Source organism: Hylobates moloch, unplaced genomic scaffold, assembly GCF_009828535.3.
Source record: "Hylobates moloch isolate HMO894 unplaced genomic scaffold, HMol_V3 SCAFFOLD_5, whole genome shotgun sequence".
NCBI classification, from domain to species: domain Eukaryota; kingdom Metazoa; phylum Chordata; class Mammalia; order Primates; family Hylobatidae; genus Hylobates; species Hylobates moloch.
In genome coordinates, this window is record NW_026652280.1 from 140,584,211 (window position 1) to 140,600,348 (window position 16,138).

The 16,138-nt window shown below is 36.4% G+C and overlaps 1 protein-coding gene across 1 annotated transcript in view; it reads left to right on the top strand.

Annotated features, from left to right (window-relative positions):
* Positions 1-16,138, top strand: part of COL24A1 (collagen type XXIV alpha 1 chain) — a 404,873-nt gene that overhangs the window by 353,553 nt on the left and 35,182 nt on the right. The window contains exons 47-52 of the mRNA XM_058439743.1: positions 458-565; positions 2,838-2,945; positions 3,038-3,091; positions 3,650-3,712; positions 5,922-5,975; positions 11,452-11,487. Of these exons, the coding sequence (XP_058295726.1) occupies positions 458-565; positions 2,838-2,945; positions 3,038-3,091; positions 3,650-3,712; positions 5,922-5,975; positions 11,452-11,487 (423 nt within the window). The remainder of the gene's footprint in view (positions 1-457; positions 566-2,837; positions 2,946-3,037; positions 3,092-3,649; positions 3,713-5,921; positions 5,976-11,451; positions 11,488-16,138) is intronic.

Genomic DNA, 16,138 nt, shown 5'->3' on the forward strand with positions numbered 1-16,138 from the left:
CTTGCTTGCTTAACTTTATTTCCAGTTAAACAATTTTTAGCAAATTTTCTGGAATCATGTATGGTTGAGGAATAGAATTTTCTTCTTAAGGAGACTTTCATCAGTTATTAGAGTTGTCATGTACACCAGAGTATAATACAAAAGTTAGAACACAACAAACGTACTTCACACCTAGGCTATATAAGTAAGAAGGTACGGGTGGACTTTGTATTGCTTCAGTGTTTTCATTTTAAAAACCCAAGATCATTGCATAAATTATAGAAATTTCAAGTGAGTGGTGAGTGTTCCTAAAAAAGTATTTAAACATTTTCTCTTTTGGGAAAGAAGCCCAGGATAACTCCTGGGCAGTATGTTAACAGAAGCCTTTCAGGCCACAACTCTTCCTACATTTTATTGAGCCTCTAAACTGACTTTTTAGAAACTTTCCCAGTTTTCATTTCTTATCTGTGTTATTTAGGGCATCAGAGGCAGCTCAGGAAGAACAGGTCTTGCTGGGGCTCCAGGTCCTCCAGGAGTAAAGGGTTCATCAGGCTTGCCAGGAAGCCCAGGAATTCAAGGCCCAAAGGTACTTTAATATTTTGTTCCGACGGGTGAGCAGTATTGGCCATCCTTTCAGGCCCTGAGTTCATTGGCGAGATCACAGGATGGTAAGATTAATAGTTTTTAATAGAATTTGGCTAACAGTAAAAGCACATTAGGAAAAGAGAAAGTATGTGGCTTTGACATATCCATCTCCCATGATAGCCACAGTGCCTGTAACTTGGCATAACAACTCTTTGACCCAGGACTAGTGATGCTTTAAAAAATGCTACATCTTTGACTCATTTTGGTTCTTTTTCCTTCTCTGTCATCTGTCTTCTCCTCCAAAACAGAGAATTCTTATTTACTTCCAGATAAATACTTTCTCAAATACAATTCCTATTCCTCTGACTCTGAACCTAACCAACCAATTAATTAATCTGATAACCGTACAGATGGTTTTTTAGAGTTAATGTGACAGTAACTAAGTCTTACATTGCATTTATTGTGTGGAGTCTGTCACATGTCAATAGACTTTCCAGACAAAGCCTTTTTTTTTTTTTTTTTTTAGACGGAGTCTCGCTCTGTCACCCAGGCTGGAGTGCAGTGGCGCAATCTCGGCTCACTGCAAGCTCCGCCTCCCGGGTTCACGCCATTCTCCTGCCTCAGCCTCTCCGAGTAGCTGGGGCTACAGGCGCCCGCCACCACGCCGGGCTAATTTTTTGTATTTTTAGTAGAGACGGGGTTTCACCGTGGTCTCGATCTCCTGACCTCGTGATCCGCCCGCCTCGGTCTCCCAAAGTGCTGGGATTACAAGCATGAGCCACCGCACCCGGCCCAGACAAAGCCTCTTTTAGAAATATCTCATTCAGGATTGACCCAGACAACTTAGAAATTAGTCCAACATCTAAAGCTCTTCCATAAAAGCCTAAGACTAAGACATTGGCACCTTTACCATTATTACCTCTTAACCTGATTTTCACGGTTCCACTTCTAAAGAATTTTCAGATTTCTGACCCATGTGGGTAAACTGAAAATCATGACCCACTTGCTTACTGTTTACAATATTAGTCTTCTGTTAATGTTTGTACCATGAATATTCCTTTGTACTAAAATCCAAAGCAGCTAAGCGAATGCCTAAGCCAGGAAAAGAAGTAAAGATCCCTACCTTTTAGGCTTGAATTTGCCATAAGAAGGATCCATATTTGTCAAGCCCCAAAGTTGTATAGCTTTGTCTCAAGACAGTGAGAGATAATTTGTTAATCTTAAAGAACGTTTGGCCAAAGTCTACCAAGCATCATTTTTTATTTACCTATCTCTAAAATCCACCTGATTCCTAAATTTACTTTTAGAAATGGTGTGAAAGATATTTCAACTCTCATTTCAAAAATAAAAATCAATGAAAGAAGACTTGACTTTTAAAAATTCAATAATGTTGATTAAGTATGTACTTAAAGTGACTTTTAGGGGATAAAGACAGTTCATATCAAAGGAACCTAGGGAGACAGATAATGGAAATTTTTTATTGATGGAATTAAAAAGATAATCATGGCTAAAACCAGGGTTTACACTTCAGGAGACTACTCTTTTTCTGGTATTAGATAGCTGCATCATCTCCGGATGGTAGGGAAAACACAGAAAAATGATATCAGTTCAAAATACAAGTTCTGGCCAGGCACAGTGGCTCACACTTGTAATTCTACCACTTTGGGAGGCTAATGCAGGAGGATTACTTGAGGCTAGTAGTTCAAGACCAGCCTGGGCAACATAGTGAGATCCTGTCTCTACAAAAAATAAAGAATTAGCCAGGTGCAATGATGTGTGCCTGTAGTCCCAGCTGCTCAGGAGACTGAGTTGGGAGGATCGCTTGAGCCCAGGAGTTTAAGGCTACAGTAAGCCGTGATCACACCACTTCAGTACAGCCTGGGCAACAGAGCAAGACCCCATCTCTAATAAAAAATAAATAAATAAACAAAATATAAGTTCCATCACATATAAACACACCCACACATACCACACCCTCACTATACCCTCTCAAGCCTTACTATCCTCCTAGTTTTATAGGTTCCCCCTTCCCTCTTCTTTCCACACATCACCACAGTCTCTGGAATTTCCTTTTCCCACTGCTACTCTTCTGGTACATTATAATTAAATACTACTTGTGTGGAAAATATTGGTGAACAAGATGAACATGCAAAATTGATTTCCCCAGTGCCTTGTATTATGCCTAAGGATGGGCCTGTATTTGGGTTTCATTCAAAAGCCAATATGTTTATATGCTCTGAAGTAAAGATCACTTTTCTTTGTTCTACACATAGGGTGAACAAGGGCTACCTGGTCAACCTGGAATTCAAGGTAAAAGAGGTCACCGAGGAGCACAAGGTGATCAAGGACCATGTGGAGAGCCTGGCCTGAAAGGGCAGCCTGTATGTACCGCCTCAGAAATTCACCAAGCACTTACTCTACAGAACAGGCTACCATTGTACAATAATTATTATCATGTCAATTCACTTTGCAGGGAGAATATGGTGTTCAAGGTTTGACAGGTTTCCAAGGATTCCCAGGCCCTAAAGTATGTTTACATACTTTCTTCTAGTCTTCTAGCTATCTAGAAATAAAAAAGCTGTTGAAATATCAATATAGTCTCTAACTTGAGCTTTGTTAAATCTGTAAAATTTCAGTTGGTACATATTTATATATTTGAGTGTCAAATACATCTGTTTTTAAAATTATGTAACTATACATTTTCCCAGAAATTTTAGTATATGATATGATTTTGTTTTCTTTCATCCCTTTTCCCAAGCAGTTTATTATGAAAATTTTCAAACATACAGCAATGTTGAGAAAATTTTACAGTAAATGCCTATACCCATTACCTAAATTTTACCATTAACATTTTACCCTGCTGGCGTTATCATGCTTATCCATCTATGTATCCCTCTCTCCCTTCATTGGTGTATTTCTAAGTAAATTTTAGGCCTCAGTACACTTCTTTCTGAATACTTCAGCATGCACAACAGTATTATATTCCATTTTTAAAAGAGCAATTCTTGATAGATTGATCTAATTTTGTAAAATGTTCATATAGAGCTACAAATTTTATCTTTTTTGTTTCTTATTGTGTGTCTAGGGTCCTGGAGGGGATGCTGGCATTGTTGGGATATCAGGTCCTAAAGGTCCTGTTGGACACAGAGTAAGTGTAAAGTCATTCTGCCTACCCAGAAACTGTGGTTCTTTGCTTACTGTAGGGCTTAAGAGCTCTAAATGTAAAGTACTTCAAGTAAATAATGAAATGACTTTTAAGATAGAAACTCATAAGGGTACATGCAGAATTCAATCTTTTGCAGATCATATATTAGTTTGAGCAAAATACCTCATAGACCACCCGTACTTCCTAGTCTTACTTTAAAAAGAAAAAAAGAATCATCAGAATTCCTGTGAAGACTGGATAATGTATTTATTAACTCATGCCAGGAACAAAAACATACAGCAATTTCACGTTATAAGCGTTAATACAACCAGAGACCACCTCCATGCACCACCTGGAAGAAGCTTGTGTATGACCAGAGCTTTTCAGACCAGGCTGAAAATATTTCCCAATAGCTGTGTTTTCCCAGCTCAGGGGCAGGTATCCCAAGAGAGTGATGAGGAACCGCTTAAATAGTTGCAAAAAGCGGGGTCTGAAGAACTCCAATTAGCAATGAGTGCTTGTAATTGCAAATTGTAGAGAATATAAATAGGACAAATAAGCCACCAGTGGTTACTGATTATTGTTTTTAGTTTTTGTTTTGTTTTATTTTAGTTTTTATTAATCAAAGCTTTCAAATTGATGAGATGTTCTATAAAACTGAAAAGAAAAAAATTTAAAACTTCAAGTAATGGTTTGGCTGTGGTAGTAGCATCTCTATGACTAATAGCAGCTGCAGGGGCAAGTGTAGAAAGAGCAGAGAGAGGAAGAAGGGAAGCAGTTCAGATGTAGGATAAAGATATCTTAAATAACTATTAAAGGAAAGTCAAACTTCCAAAATCCTACACCGCTTTCCTAACTCTCACAATAAATTGTTTTCAATAATGCAAAAAGGTTTTTTGTCTTTGCGATAGTTTGCTGAGAATGATGGTTTCTAGCTTCATCCATGTCCCTACAAAGGACATGAACTCATCATTTTTTATGGCTGCATAGTATTCCATGGTGTATATGTGCCACATTTTCTTAATCCAGTCTATCATACATATGTAACTAACCTGCACGTTGTGCACATGTACCCTAAAACTTAAAGTATAATAAAAAAATGCAAAAAGGGCCAGATGCAGTGGCTCACACCTGTAATCCCAGCACTTTGGGAGGCCAAGGCGGGTGGATTGCTGGAGGTCAGGAGTTTGAGACCAGCCTGATCAATATGATCTCTAATAAAAATATAAAAAATTAAGCTGGGCATGGTGGCACATGCCTGTAATCCCAGCTACTCGGAAGGCTGAGGCAGGATACTCACTTGAACCCAGGAGGCGAAAATTACATGAGCCGAGATGGCACCACTGCACTCCAGCCTGGGTGACAGCAAGACTCCGTCTTAATTAAAACAATACTAATTCAAAAAATAATGCAAAGAGGAGTATTATCATGGTAATTGTTTAAAGACCTTTCTGAATATTTTTTCAGCTATAAATGTATTAGTTATTTTCATGATTTCTGAAGAACCACGGAAGCTGAAGTTTGTAGGAAAAAGCTAAAATGGGCATTTTGTATTCACTGAGAAATTATAGACTCTCTTCCTACTTTGGGAGGAATTGACCAGAAATCCAGCTTATTCAAGGTTATCTTCATAACCAAATAACAGCTTAAAGTTTTAAAAGCACTTTTCATATTTAATTCTCACAATGGCCCTATGAAGTAGGTGTTCTTATTCCTGTTTTACTGATGAAGAACTGAAGTTTAGTTGGTCACATATGCTGCTATCTGGTTCCTTACTGTACTTTTTCTCTATTTCATGCTTCATGTTACCCAAACATCTGCTCTTTCAACATCTGCACAGAAATTTATCCAAAACCTAGTTCATCATTCTATTCTTTTTTATATAAAGTAGTTTTATTTGTTATATAACATACATGTAAAATGCATCATTGACGTTATCACCACGTAAAAATCATAATGCTAATTCATCAGTTTTTTTAGAAATTATGCAGATGTAACTCTCCTGATAGGAGACTTTAATAATATGCAGAATTGTGTCACATGCTGTTAACCAAGGTTATTATAATTTATGCTAATACTGTAAGATTTTATACTAAAAAGGATAATTATGTAGACATGGCTCTTTTACCATTGTACAAGAGATTCTGTGGAGTTTTGTTTTTTTTTTTTTAATTACACTAACAGTGAGACTGTTTTTCTTTTACCTCAACAGGGAAACACTGGTCCCCTTGGCAGAGAAGGTATAATAGGCCCAACAGGTAGAACTGTAAGTTTATCATAATACAAGTCTTTTGTACTCTTTTTTTTTCTTTAATCTTATTTCTAGAATAATCTACAAAGAATTAGCCTGGGTATTTGAGAAGGAAATGGAAAAAATAGATGTACATTTTCTTCTGGAAGATGATTCCTGAGGAGTTAGGGACCATATGTGTAATGAAGACAGTGTAAGTAAGTAGGTAGATGTTTATAATTGGAGTTGAGAAAAGAAAATAGAACTGAGTCAGGAAGGGGAGAGCATCATAAGCATAGAAATGAACACCTGAGCAATAAAAATAAATTCTTCTTCTGAAGGAAAGAACATAGAGAGCAAAAGATGTGCAGACATCCAAGATTTGAGTTTTTGGAAGTACCCACTATAAAGGAAGGAAAGAATCGTTCGAGAGAATAGCAAGTGTTTCAAGAAAGGAGTAGTCAACAGTAGTCTTTGAGAGAATAAGTACAGGTAACAGTGATGAAGGAAGTAGAGGAAAATATTTAATAATAATGTTCCTTAAATTCTTACAACCAACTTTTGCAGTAGATATTATTTTCATTTAACAGATGAGGAGACAGATGAGGTTTATGGAGGTTCATCTAGTCATTCAAGGTGATAGACCTGGTGAATTACATAGCTGGTGTTTCTTCAAGACCAGCGCTCTTTCCGCTCCGTTCAAGCTGTGTCTGGAGAGGAAACTGAGGTATTATATGCCAGTGCTTTAAGAGATTTGGCTATGAAATAAAACATAAAAATGAGACAGTGATTGGTCAAATGATGTCGGGAAAGTTTTCCAATACTGACAATAGTATAAACAAACAAGGAGCACAGTAGAAAGGGCCAAATTGAGACTTAGAGAGGAAAGATTCATTCTATCTGGGGAATTAATATTTTGAATTATTCGAAAGTTATTTATAGACACAGACAATTTAAAAATATAAAAATAGAATGCTTCAAGGGTTTAGTACCACTATTCTCTGATAAATTTAGAGAAGAAAGCACTGAAGTTACTGGATATGTAAACAAAATAAGTAAAATGTATAACTCAGTATTTCTGTAGACTTTCAACATTTGCCCCTCAGAGCTTTATATAAGATTGTAAGTGGGAGAATTCTCATATTTTAGTGAGTGGTTCTTCAGCAAGCTAAGGGACACATACTGTTCTGATTACAGAATGATTGTTCTCCTCTGTCAAAAATATGATGTATTAATTGGTCAAGGAAATGTAATTTTAAAATTACTTAATTAAAATATCTTACTATGTTCTGTTTATAGATAGTTCTTAAAGACCCTTATAATATTCAGCATGTACATCAATTTTTCCATATTCAATTTTTTCCATTCTGAGAAGAAAAGTTCATTATGAAAGAATAAGCATTGAGATTGGAGAAAACATTGGGAAAAAAATACCAGTGAGGGGTGACAGGCTTAGAAATTTGTAAATGAAACTATATGGTAGTACAAAAAAATAAACAGATCAGTGTAACAGATTAGAGCCCAGAATTTGATCTTAAGTATATATAGGAATTTACTTATAACAAAAATGGCATATAATTGAGGAAGCTTTGGCTGCAAATAAAAGGAACCCTGAACCCAACTACTTCCAGCAATAAGAAAATTTGTATCACATTATAGGAAGGGCTTCAGATTTGGTTAATTTGGTGACTCAATTATCTTATCCAAGACCAGGTTCTTATGTATCTCTTATATCTCTATGTCTCTACCCTGATATCCTGACTGTTAGCTTCATAATTAGGCTTATAGCAAGATGACTATAATTTCTCAAGAACCACATCCAGATATAATTATCCAAAGGAAAAAAGTGACATAAAGTACTATCATGGCAAAAATAAGAATTTTTTTAGAAGTCTCCGATTACATTTTTTTCATATCTAATTGGCTAGCATTCAGCCAGATGCTCACTCCTATGTCAGTGACAGGGAAGAGAGATGGAATTACTTTGAGTATCCTCCTGCTATAAGAAATTGGAACACAGCCTGCACAACATAGTGAGACCCCCATCATATAAAAATAAATTAGCTGTGTGTGGTGGTACATGCCTATAGCCCTAGCTACTTGGGAGGCTAAGATGGGAGGATTGCTTGAGCCCAGGAGTTCCAGGCTACAGTAAGCTGATTGCACCCACTGCACTCCAGCCTGGGCAAACAGAGTGAGACCCCCATCTCTTTAAAAAAGAAAAAAAGAAGAAAGAAAAATTGGAACCCCATTTGCCAAAATTATTTTACTCCTAGATGAACTTTTAAAGACTTTAATGTAAAAAATAAAACAACAAAAATCTTAGAAGAGGCCATGCGCAGTGGCTCATGCTTGTAATCCCAGCACTTTGGGAGGCTGAGGTGGGCAGATCACCTGAGGTCAGGAGTTCAAGATGAAACTTCATCTCTACTAAAAATACAAAAATTAGCCGGGTGTGGCAGTACATGCCTGTAATCCCAGCTACCTGGGAGGCTGAGGCAGGAGAATCTCTTGAACCTGAGAGGCAGAGGTTGCAGTGAGCCAAGATCATGCCGTGGCACTCCAGCCTGGGCAGTAAGAGTGAAACTCCATCTCAAAAAAAAAAATTGAAGAATAATCTAGAAAACTAACATGTAGCTTAAGGATTGGGGAGACCTATAAAAGAACAGAAAGTATATTTGAATGCTTGAAAATTTTTTTTCATTTTGTATACAAAAAAGATTCCATGAATAAAGTTTAAAATTAGTATCGATTGGGAAAAATATTTACAAAGCATACAATATATAACAGGTTAATATACAAAGACTCAATTGGGCACGGTAGTTCACGCCTGTATTACCAGCACTTTGAGAGGCTGAGGCTGGAAGATTGCTTGGGCACAGGAGTTTAGACCAGCCTTGGAAATATAGTGAGATCCCATCTCTACAAAAAAAATAAAAATGAGCCTGGCATAGTGGCAGATGCCTGTAGTCCCAGCTACTCGAGAGGCTGAGATGGGAAGACAACTTGATCCCAGGAAGTTGAGGCTGAAAGCCATGATTGTGCCACTGCACTCCAGCCTGGGCAAAAAAAAAAAAAAAAAAAAAAATTGTCTACCTATCTGTTGATATGGATATGTGTGTGTAACTATAGATAGATAGATAGATAGATAGATAGATAGATAGATAGATAGATAGATAGATAGATAGATGGATGTGTATATCTATCTGTCTAGATAGACATACATACACATATACCAAGAGCTCTTATAGTTTGAAAAAGAGAGAAAGTTCAATAGAAAAATGAAAAACATTCCATCAAAAAAGTAGCCAGTGGAGAAAAAAAGAACAAATCCAAAAGTTCAACTATTGTTTTATAATAAAAACACACCTAATTTTAAGTCAGAGAAATGCAAATTAAAGTAAAATAAGACATTACATTTAACTTCTCAGAAGGGAATATAGGAGAAAACAGTACTCTCATTGATCACTGGTAAAAATGTGAATTACACACTTTATGGAAAGATTTGTTAAATATAGGTACATATTCTTTAACAAAACAGTTCCACTTTAAGGAATTTATCCCATAGGTATAAAAGCACCGAATACGCTAATGAAATTTTGCAAAGACTTTTTTTTACAATACTGCTTTTATTGGAAAAAAATTGAAATTACATGAATATTCATTTCTAAAGGAATGATTGAGTAAGTTATAGGTTAGCCATTTCATGGAATATTATGCAATTATTTAAAAGAATTTATTATATCTAGTTTGGCTGACTCAGTTATTTCATGATGTATTGTTAAGTGAGATGCGTAGAAGAGTATATAATATGATCCCAATATTATAAAACATGAGCAATATTTCTCATACATATAGAAATGTGTTTGTCAATATTTGATTAGAAAAAGGTACGAAAACATATATACCAGGTTGTTTATACTAGTTAGGGAGTGGAAAAGGGTGTATATATTTTTTTTAAGTGCTGTGTAGATGTCTTAAAAATCAGGGTCTGGGCGCAGTGGCTCACTCCTGTAATCTCAGCACTTTGGGAGGCTGAGATGGGTGGATCACGAGGTCAGGAGATTGAGATCATCCTGGCCAACATGGTGAAACCCCATCTCTACTGAAAATACAAAAATTATCTGGGCTTAGTGGTGTGCTCCTGTAGTCCCAGCTACTCAGGAGGCTGGGGCAGGAGAATTGCTTGGACCCAGGAGGTGAAGGTTGTAGTGAGCTGAGAGCACATGCCACTGCACTCCAGCCTGGTGACAGAGCGAGACTCCATCTCAAAAAAAAAAAAAAACCAAAGTTTCTTTCAGTTAATACCCTTGTTTAAAATGAATTGAGACAAGATGGGAAACACAGAAGTAACATAAATGTTGAATAAATGATAAGATAGTATTCTTAGCTTGCAAATTAACAAAGAACATGACATAGATCAGAATAAATATACACTTCCATTTTTGCAGGTGTGTATGTAATTTCAAACTAACTTTCTGGAGGACAGTCTTTAACAAAAATTTTAGACTGTAAGGGTATTTCTCACAACACTGCTAACAATGACAAAAATTAGCAAAAAGTCTAATAATAGCAAATTTAAAATATCATAGTATATTAAATACTAGGTAAGATTATCAGATATTTTAATTATCTAAAAGAATGTATATTGACATGGAAGAGCATTCATATTATATTTATGAAGGTATAAATTCAGGTTACAGAAAAGATGAATAGTATTCATTTTTTACATATATATATAATTTTCAAAAGGATGAACAGGAAAATATTAACACATTTTAAAAGCAGTAGGTCTACCCAGCAACAGCAAACTACATTCGTTTCAAGTGCACATGGAACATTCACCAAAATAGAAGATGTTATGGGCCATAAAACAAATTTTACTAAATGTAAAAGAACTGAGATCATAGAAGGTATGTTCTCTTGGCAATGGAATTAAACTAGAAATCAATAACAGAAAGATAATAGGAAAATCTCCAAATGCTTGAAAATTAAATCACACACTTCTAAATAATCCATGGATCAAAGAGGAAGTCTCCAAGAAAATTAGAAAATATTTTGAACTGCACTGAAATGTATACAACATATCAAAATTTGCAAGAAAGAGAAGGGAAACCATCCCAGAAACAGGGTTTTCAAAAGTTAAGAAAAACAAATATTAGAAGAATTTAACCTGAATTTAGAATTTCCTTTTAAAATTGTTTTGTATATGATTGTCAGATAAGCTGTTTTGACTTAATTGAATGAATAAGTAATTATCTCAGTCTCACCTTAAGATTAGAACTAGGAACAGCAAAGCAGACAACATGATGAATCACTAAAAGTTTTTTGTTTGGTTTGCTTTATTTAGGAAAAGAAAACTAGAACTTATACAATTTACCAAAACAGGTCTTACTCCATAGAAAAGGCAAAAAGATAAATTGTCATGTTTCTACATATAATGACCTCAGCTACATTTAATATGTAACTATCAATAACACTGAACTAACATCTTTTTTTTTTTTTCTTTTAGGGACCCAGAGGTGAAAAGGGCTTTAGAGGTGAAACTGTAAGTTTAACTAAATTTGTGATTATAGTAACCCTGACACTAGGCTATAAGCTCCATGAAAGCAAGCACCCTGTTAGAGTTATTCATTATTATGTCTCTGATACTTGTAGAATAAAAATAAAATTGCAGTTGTCAGGAAGTAGAATTAACTGATGTGGTAAAAGAGACTTAGACTCACACAATAACAATGGGAGACTTTAACACCCCACTGTCAATATTAGACAGATCAATGAGACAGAAAATTAACAAGGATATCCAGGACTTGAACTCAGCTCTGGACCAAGTGGACCTGATAGACATCTGCAGAACTCTGCACCCCAAATAAATAGAATATACATTCTTCTCAGCACCACATCCCACTTATTCTAAAATTGACCACATAATTGGAAGTGAAACACTCCTCAGCAAATGTAAAAGAACAGAAATCACAACAAACTGTCTCTCAGACCACACTGCAATCAAATTAGAACTCAGGATTAAGAATCTCACTCAAAACTGCACAGCTACATGGAAACTGAACAACCTGCTCCTGAATGACTTCTGGGTAAATAACGAAATGAAGGCACAAATAAAGATGTTCTTTGAAACCAACGAGAACAAAGACACAATGTACCAGAATCTCTGGGACTCATTTAAAGCAGTGTGTAGAGGGAAATTTATAGCACTAAATGCCCACAAGAGAAAGCAGGAAAGATCAAAATTGACACCCTAACATCACAATTAAAAGAACTAGAGAAGCAAGAGCAAACATATTCAAAAGCTAGCAGAAGGTAAGAAATAACTAAGATCAGAGCAGAACTGAAAGAGATAGAGACACAAAAAAACCCTTCAAGAAATCAATGAATCCAGGAGCTGGTATTTTGAAAAGATCAACAAAATTGATAGACTGCTAGCAAGACTAATAAAGAAGAAAAGAGAGAAGAATCAAATAGACGCAATAAAAAAATGATAAAGGGGATATCACCACCGATCCCACAGAAATACAAACTACTATCAGAGAATACTATAAACACCTCTATGCAAATAAACTAGAAAATCTAAAAGAAATGGATAAATTCCTGGACACATACACCCTCCCAAGACTAAACCAGGAAGAAGTTGAATCTCTGAATAGACCAATAACAAGCTCTGAAATTGAGGCAATAATTAATAGCCTACCAACCAAAACAAGTCCAGGACCAAACATATTCACAGCCGAATTCTACTACAGGTACAAAGAGGAGCTGGTACCATTTCTTCTGAAACTATTCCGATCAATAGAAAACGAAGGAATCCTCCCTAACTCATTTTATGAGTCCAGCATCATCCTGATACCAAAGCCTGGCAGAGACACAACAAAAAAAGAATTTTAGGCCAATATCCCCGATGAACATCGATGCGAAAATCCTCAGTAAAATACTGGCAAACGAAATCCGGCAGTACATCAAAAAGCTTACCCACCACGATCAAGTTGGCTTCATCCCTGGGATGCAAGGCTGGTTCAACATACTCAAATCCATAAACGTAATCCATCACATAAACAGAAACAATGACAAAAACCGCATGATTATCTCAATAGACGCAGAAAATGCCTTCAACAAAATTCAACAGCCTTTCATGCCAAAAACTCTCAATAAACTAGGTATCAGTGGAACATATCTCAACATAATAAGAGCTATTTATGACAAAACCACAGCCAATATCATACTGAATGGGCAAAAACTGGAAGCATTCCATTTGAAAACCGCCACAAGACAAAGATACCCTCTCTCACCACTCCCAGTCAACAGAGTGTTGTAAGTTCTGGCCAGGGAAATCAGGCAAGAGAAAGAAATAAAGGGTATTCAAATAGGAAGAGAGGAAATTAAATTGTCTCTGTTAGCAGATAACATGATTATATATTTAGAAAACCCCATCATCTCAGCCCAAAATCTCCTTAAGCTGATAAGCAACTTCAGCAAAGTCTCAGGATACAAAATCAATGTGCAAAAATCACAAGCATTCCTATACAGCAATAACAGACAAACAGAGAGCCAAATCATGAGTGAACTCCCATTCACAGTAGCTACTAAGAGAATAAAATACCTAGGAATCCATCTTACAAGGGATATGAAGGACCTCTTAAAGGAGAACTACAAACCACTACTCAAGGAAATAAGAGAGGACACAAACAAATGGAAAGATATTCCATGCTCATGAATAGGAAGAATCAATATCGTCAAAATAACCATACTGCCCAAAGTAATTTATAGGTTCACTGCTATCCCCGTCAAGCTACCACTGACTTACTTCACAGAATTGGAAAAAACTACTTCAAACTTCATATGAAACCAAAAAAGAGCCTGCATAGCCAAGACAATCCTGGGCAAGAAGAACAAAGCTGGAGGCATCAGGCTACCTGACTTCAAACTTTACTACAATTCTATGGTAACCAAAACAGCATGGTACTGGTACCAAAACAGGTATATAGACCAATGGAACAGAACGGAGGACTCAGAAATAACACCACACATCTACCACCATCTGATCTTTGACAAATCTGACACACTCAAGCAATGGGGAAAAGTTTCCCTATTTAATAAATGGTATTGGGAAAACTGGCTTGCCATATGCAGAAAACTGAAACTGGACCCCTTCCTTACATCTTACACAAAAATCCACTGAAGATGGATCAAAGACTTAAATGTAAGACCTAGGACCATAAAAATCCTAGAAGAAAATCTGGGCAATACCATTCAGGACATAGGCATGGGCAAAGATTTCATGACTTAAACACCAAAAGCAATGACAACAACAGCCAAAATTGACAAATGGGGTCTAATTAAACTAAAGATCTTCTGCACAGCAAAAGAAACTTATCATTAGAGTGAACGGGCAACCTACAGCATGGTAGAAAATTTTTGCAGTCTATCCATCTGACAAAGGGCTAACATCCAGAATCTACAAAGAACTTAAACAAATTTATAAGAAAAAAGCAAAAAACCCCATCAAAAAATGGGCAAAGGATATGAACAGACACTTCTCAAAAGAAGACATTTATGCAGCCAAAAGACATATGAAAAAATGCTCATCATCACTGGTCATAGAGAAATGCAAATCAAAACCACAATGATATACCATCTCACACCAGTTAGAATGGCGATCATTAAAAAGTCAGGAAACAGATGCTGGAGAGGTTGTGTAAAAATAGGAACACTTTCACACTGTTTGTGGGAATGTAAATTAGTTCAACCATTGTAGAAGACAGTGTGGCGATTCCTCAAGGATCTAGAACTAGAAATACCATTTGACCCAGCAATGCCATTACTGGGTATATACCCAAAGAATTATAAATCATTCTGTGATAAAGACACATGCACACATATGTTTATTTCAGCACTATTCACAATAGCAAAGACTTGGAACCAGTCCAAATGTCCATCAGTGATAGACTGGATTAAGAAAATGTGGCACATATACACCCATCGAATACTATGCAGCCATAAAAAAGGATGAGTTCATGTCCTTTGCAGGGACATAGATGAAGCTGGAAACCATCATTCTCAGCAAACTGTCAAAAGATCAGAAAACCAAACACCACATGTTCTCACTCATAATTGGGAGTTGAACAATGAGAACACATGGACACAGGGAGGGGAACATCACACACCAGGGCCTGTGGGGGGTCGGGGGCTAGGGGAGGGATAACATTAGGAGAAATACCTAATGTGGGTGATGGGTGGATGGGTGCAGCAAACCACCATGGCACATATATACCTGTGTAACAAAACTGCACTTTCTGCACGTGTAACTCAGAACTTAAAGTATAACAATAATAATAATAATAATAATAACCCTATGTGGTAGATTGCAGTGAAATCTGATAAACCCTAAGCATGTTTAAGAACCCGCCAATCACTTCTTCCTGGATCACTGTGTGAAATGGTTTATTTGCCTTGCCAGGCATCAGGAGATGGGGTATGGGTTTTCTTCACTAGTGACAGAACAAAGGGACTGCCAAGTTGCTTTAGGTACATACCCACTATGTCCAGTCAGCACCAAAGAGGTCTGCAATGCAGAGGCAAATCATTAGTTGCATATCAGCCAGTTAGAGACAATGATGAGAGGATGGGCAAAAGGTACACAGCACTTTTGTGACCAAAGTAGCTTATACTGGCACTACTTCCCTCATTTCTAGGATACCAATTCTTGCACACTAAAGAAGATATGTTGTAAAGGGGCCACTTCTCCAGCTGAGATCATGCTGAGCTTATTTTTTAATAAGTTTTTTATTGTATAGATTTAACATGATGTTATAGGATACATATAGATAGTAAAAAGGTTAGTTATAAGCAAGTAATTTGATTATAAGTAATTTTTTGAAGCAAACTAACATATTCATCTCACATGATTATGATTACTCATTTTTTTGTTTTTGTTGTTGCAAGAGAAGCTAACGTCTACTCAATTAGCATGTGACCCATGCCAAACTTATTAAAGCAGCAACCATAAACAGAGGACAGACATGGAATAAAATGAGGGAGATTGAAACCAAGTACATAAGGCCCATAAGAATAAACTTAAATATAGCAGTAAACTCTTGATTAGAAGGTAATGAGATTACATAGTGACAGCTGAGATTTTTTCTTCTCATCTAAGGGTATGCTTGAGACTCAAAATAATTAAGTTGCAG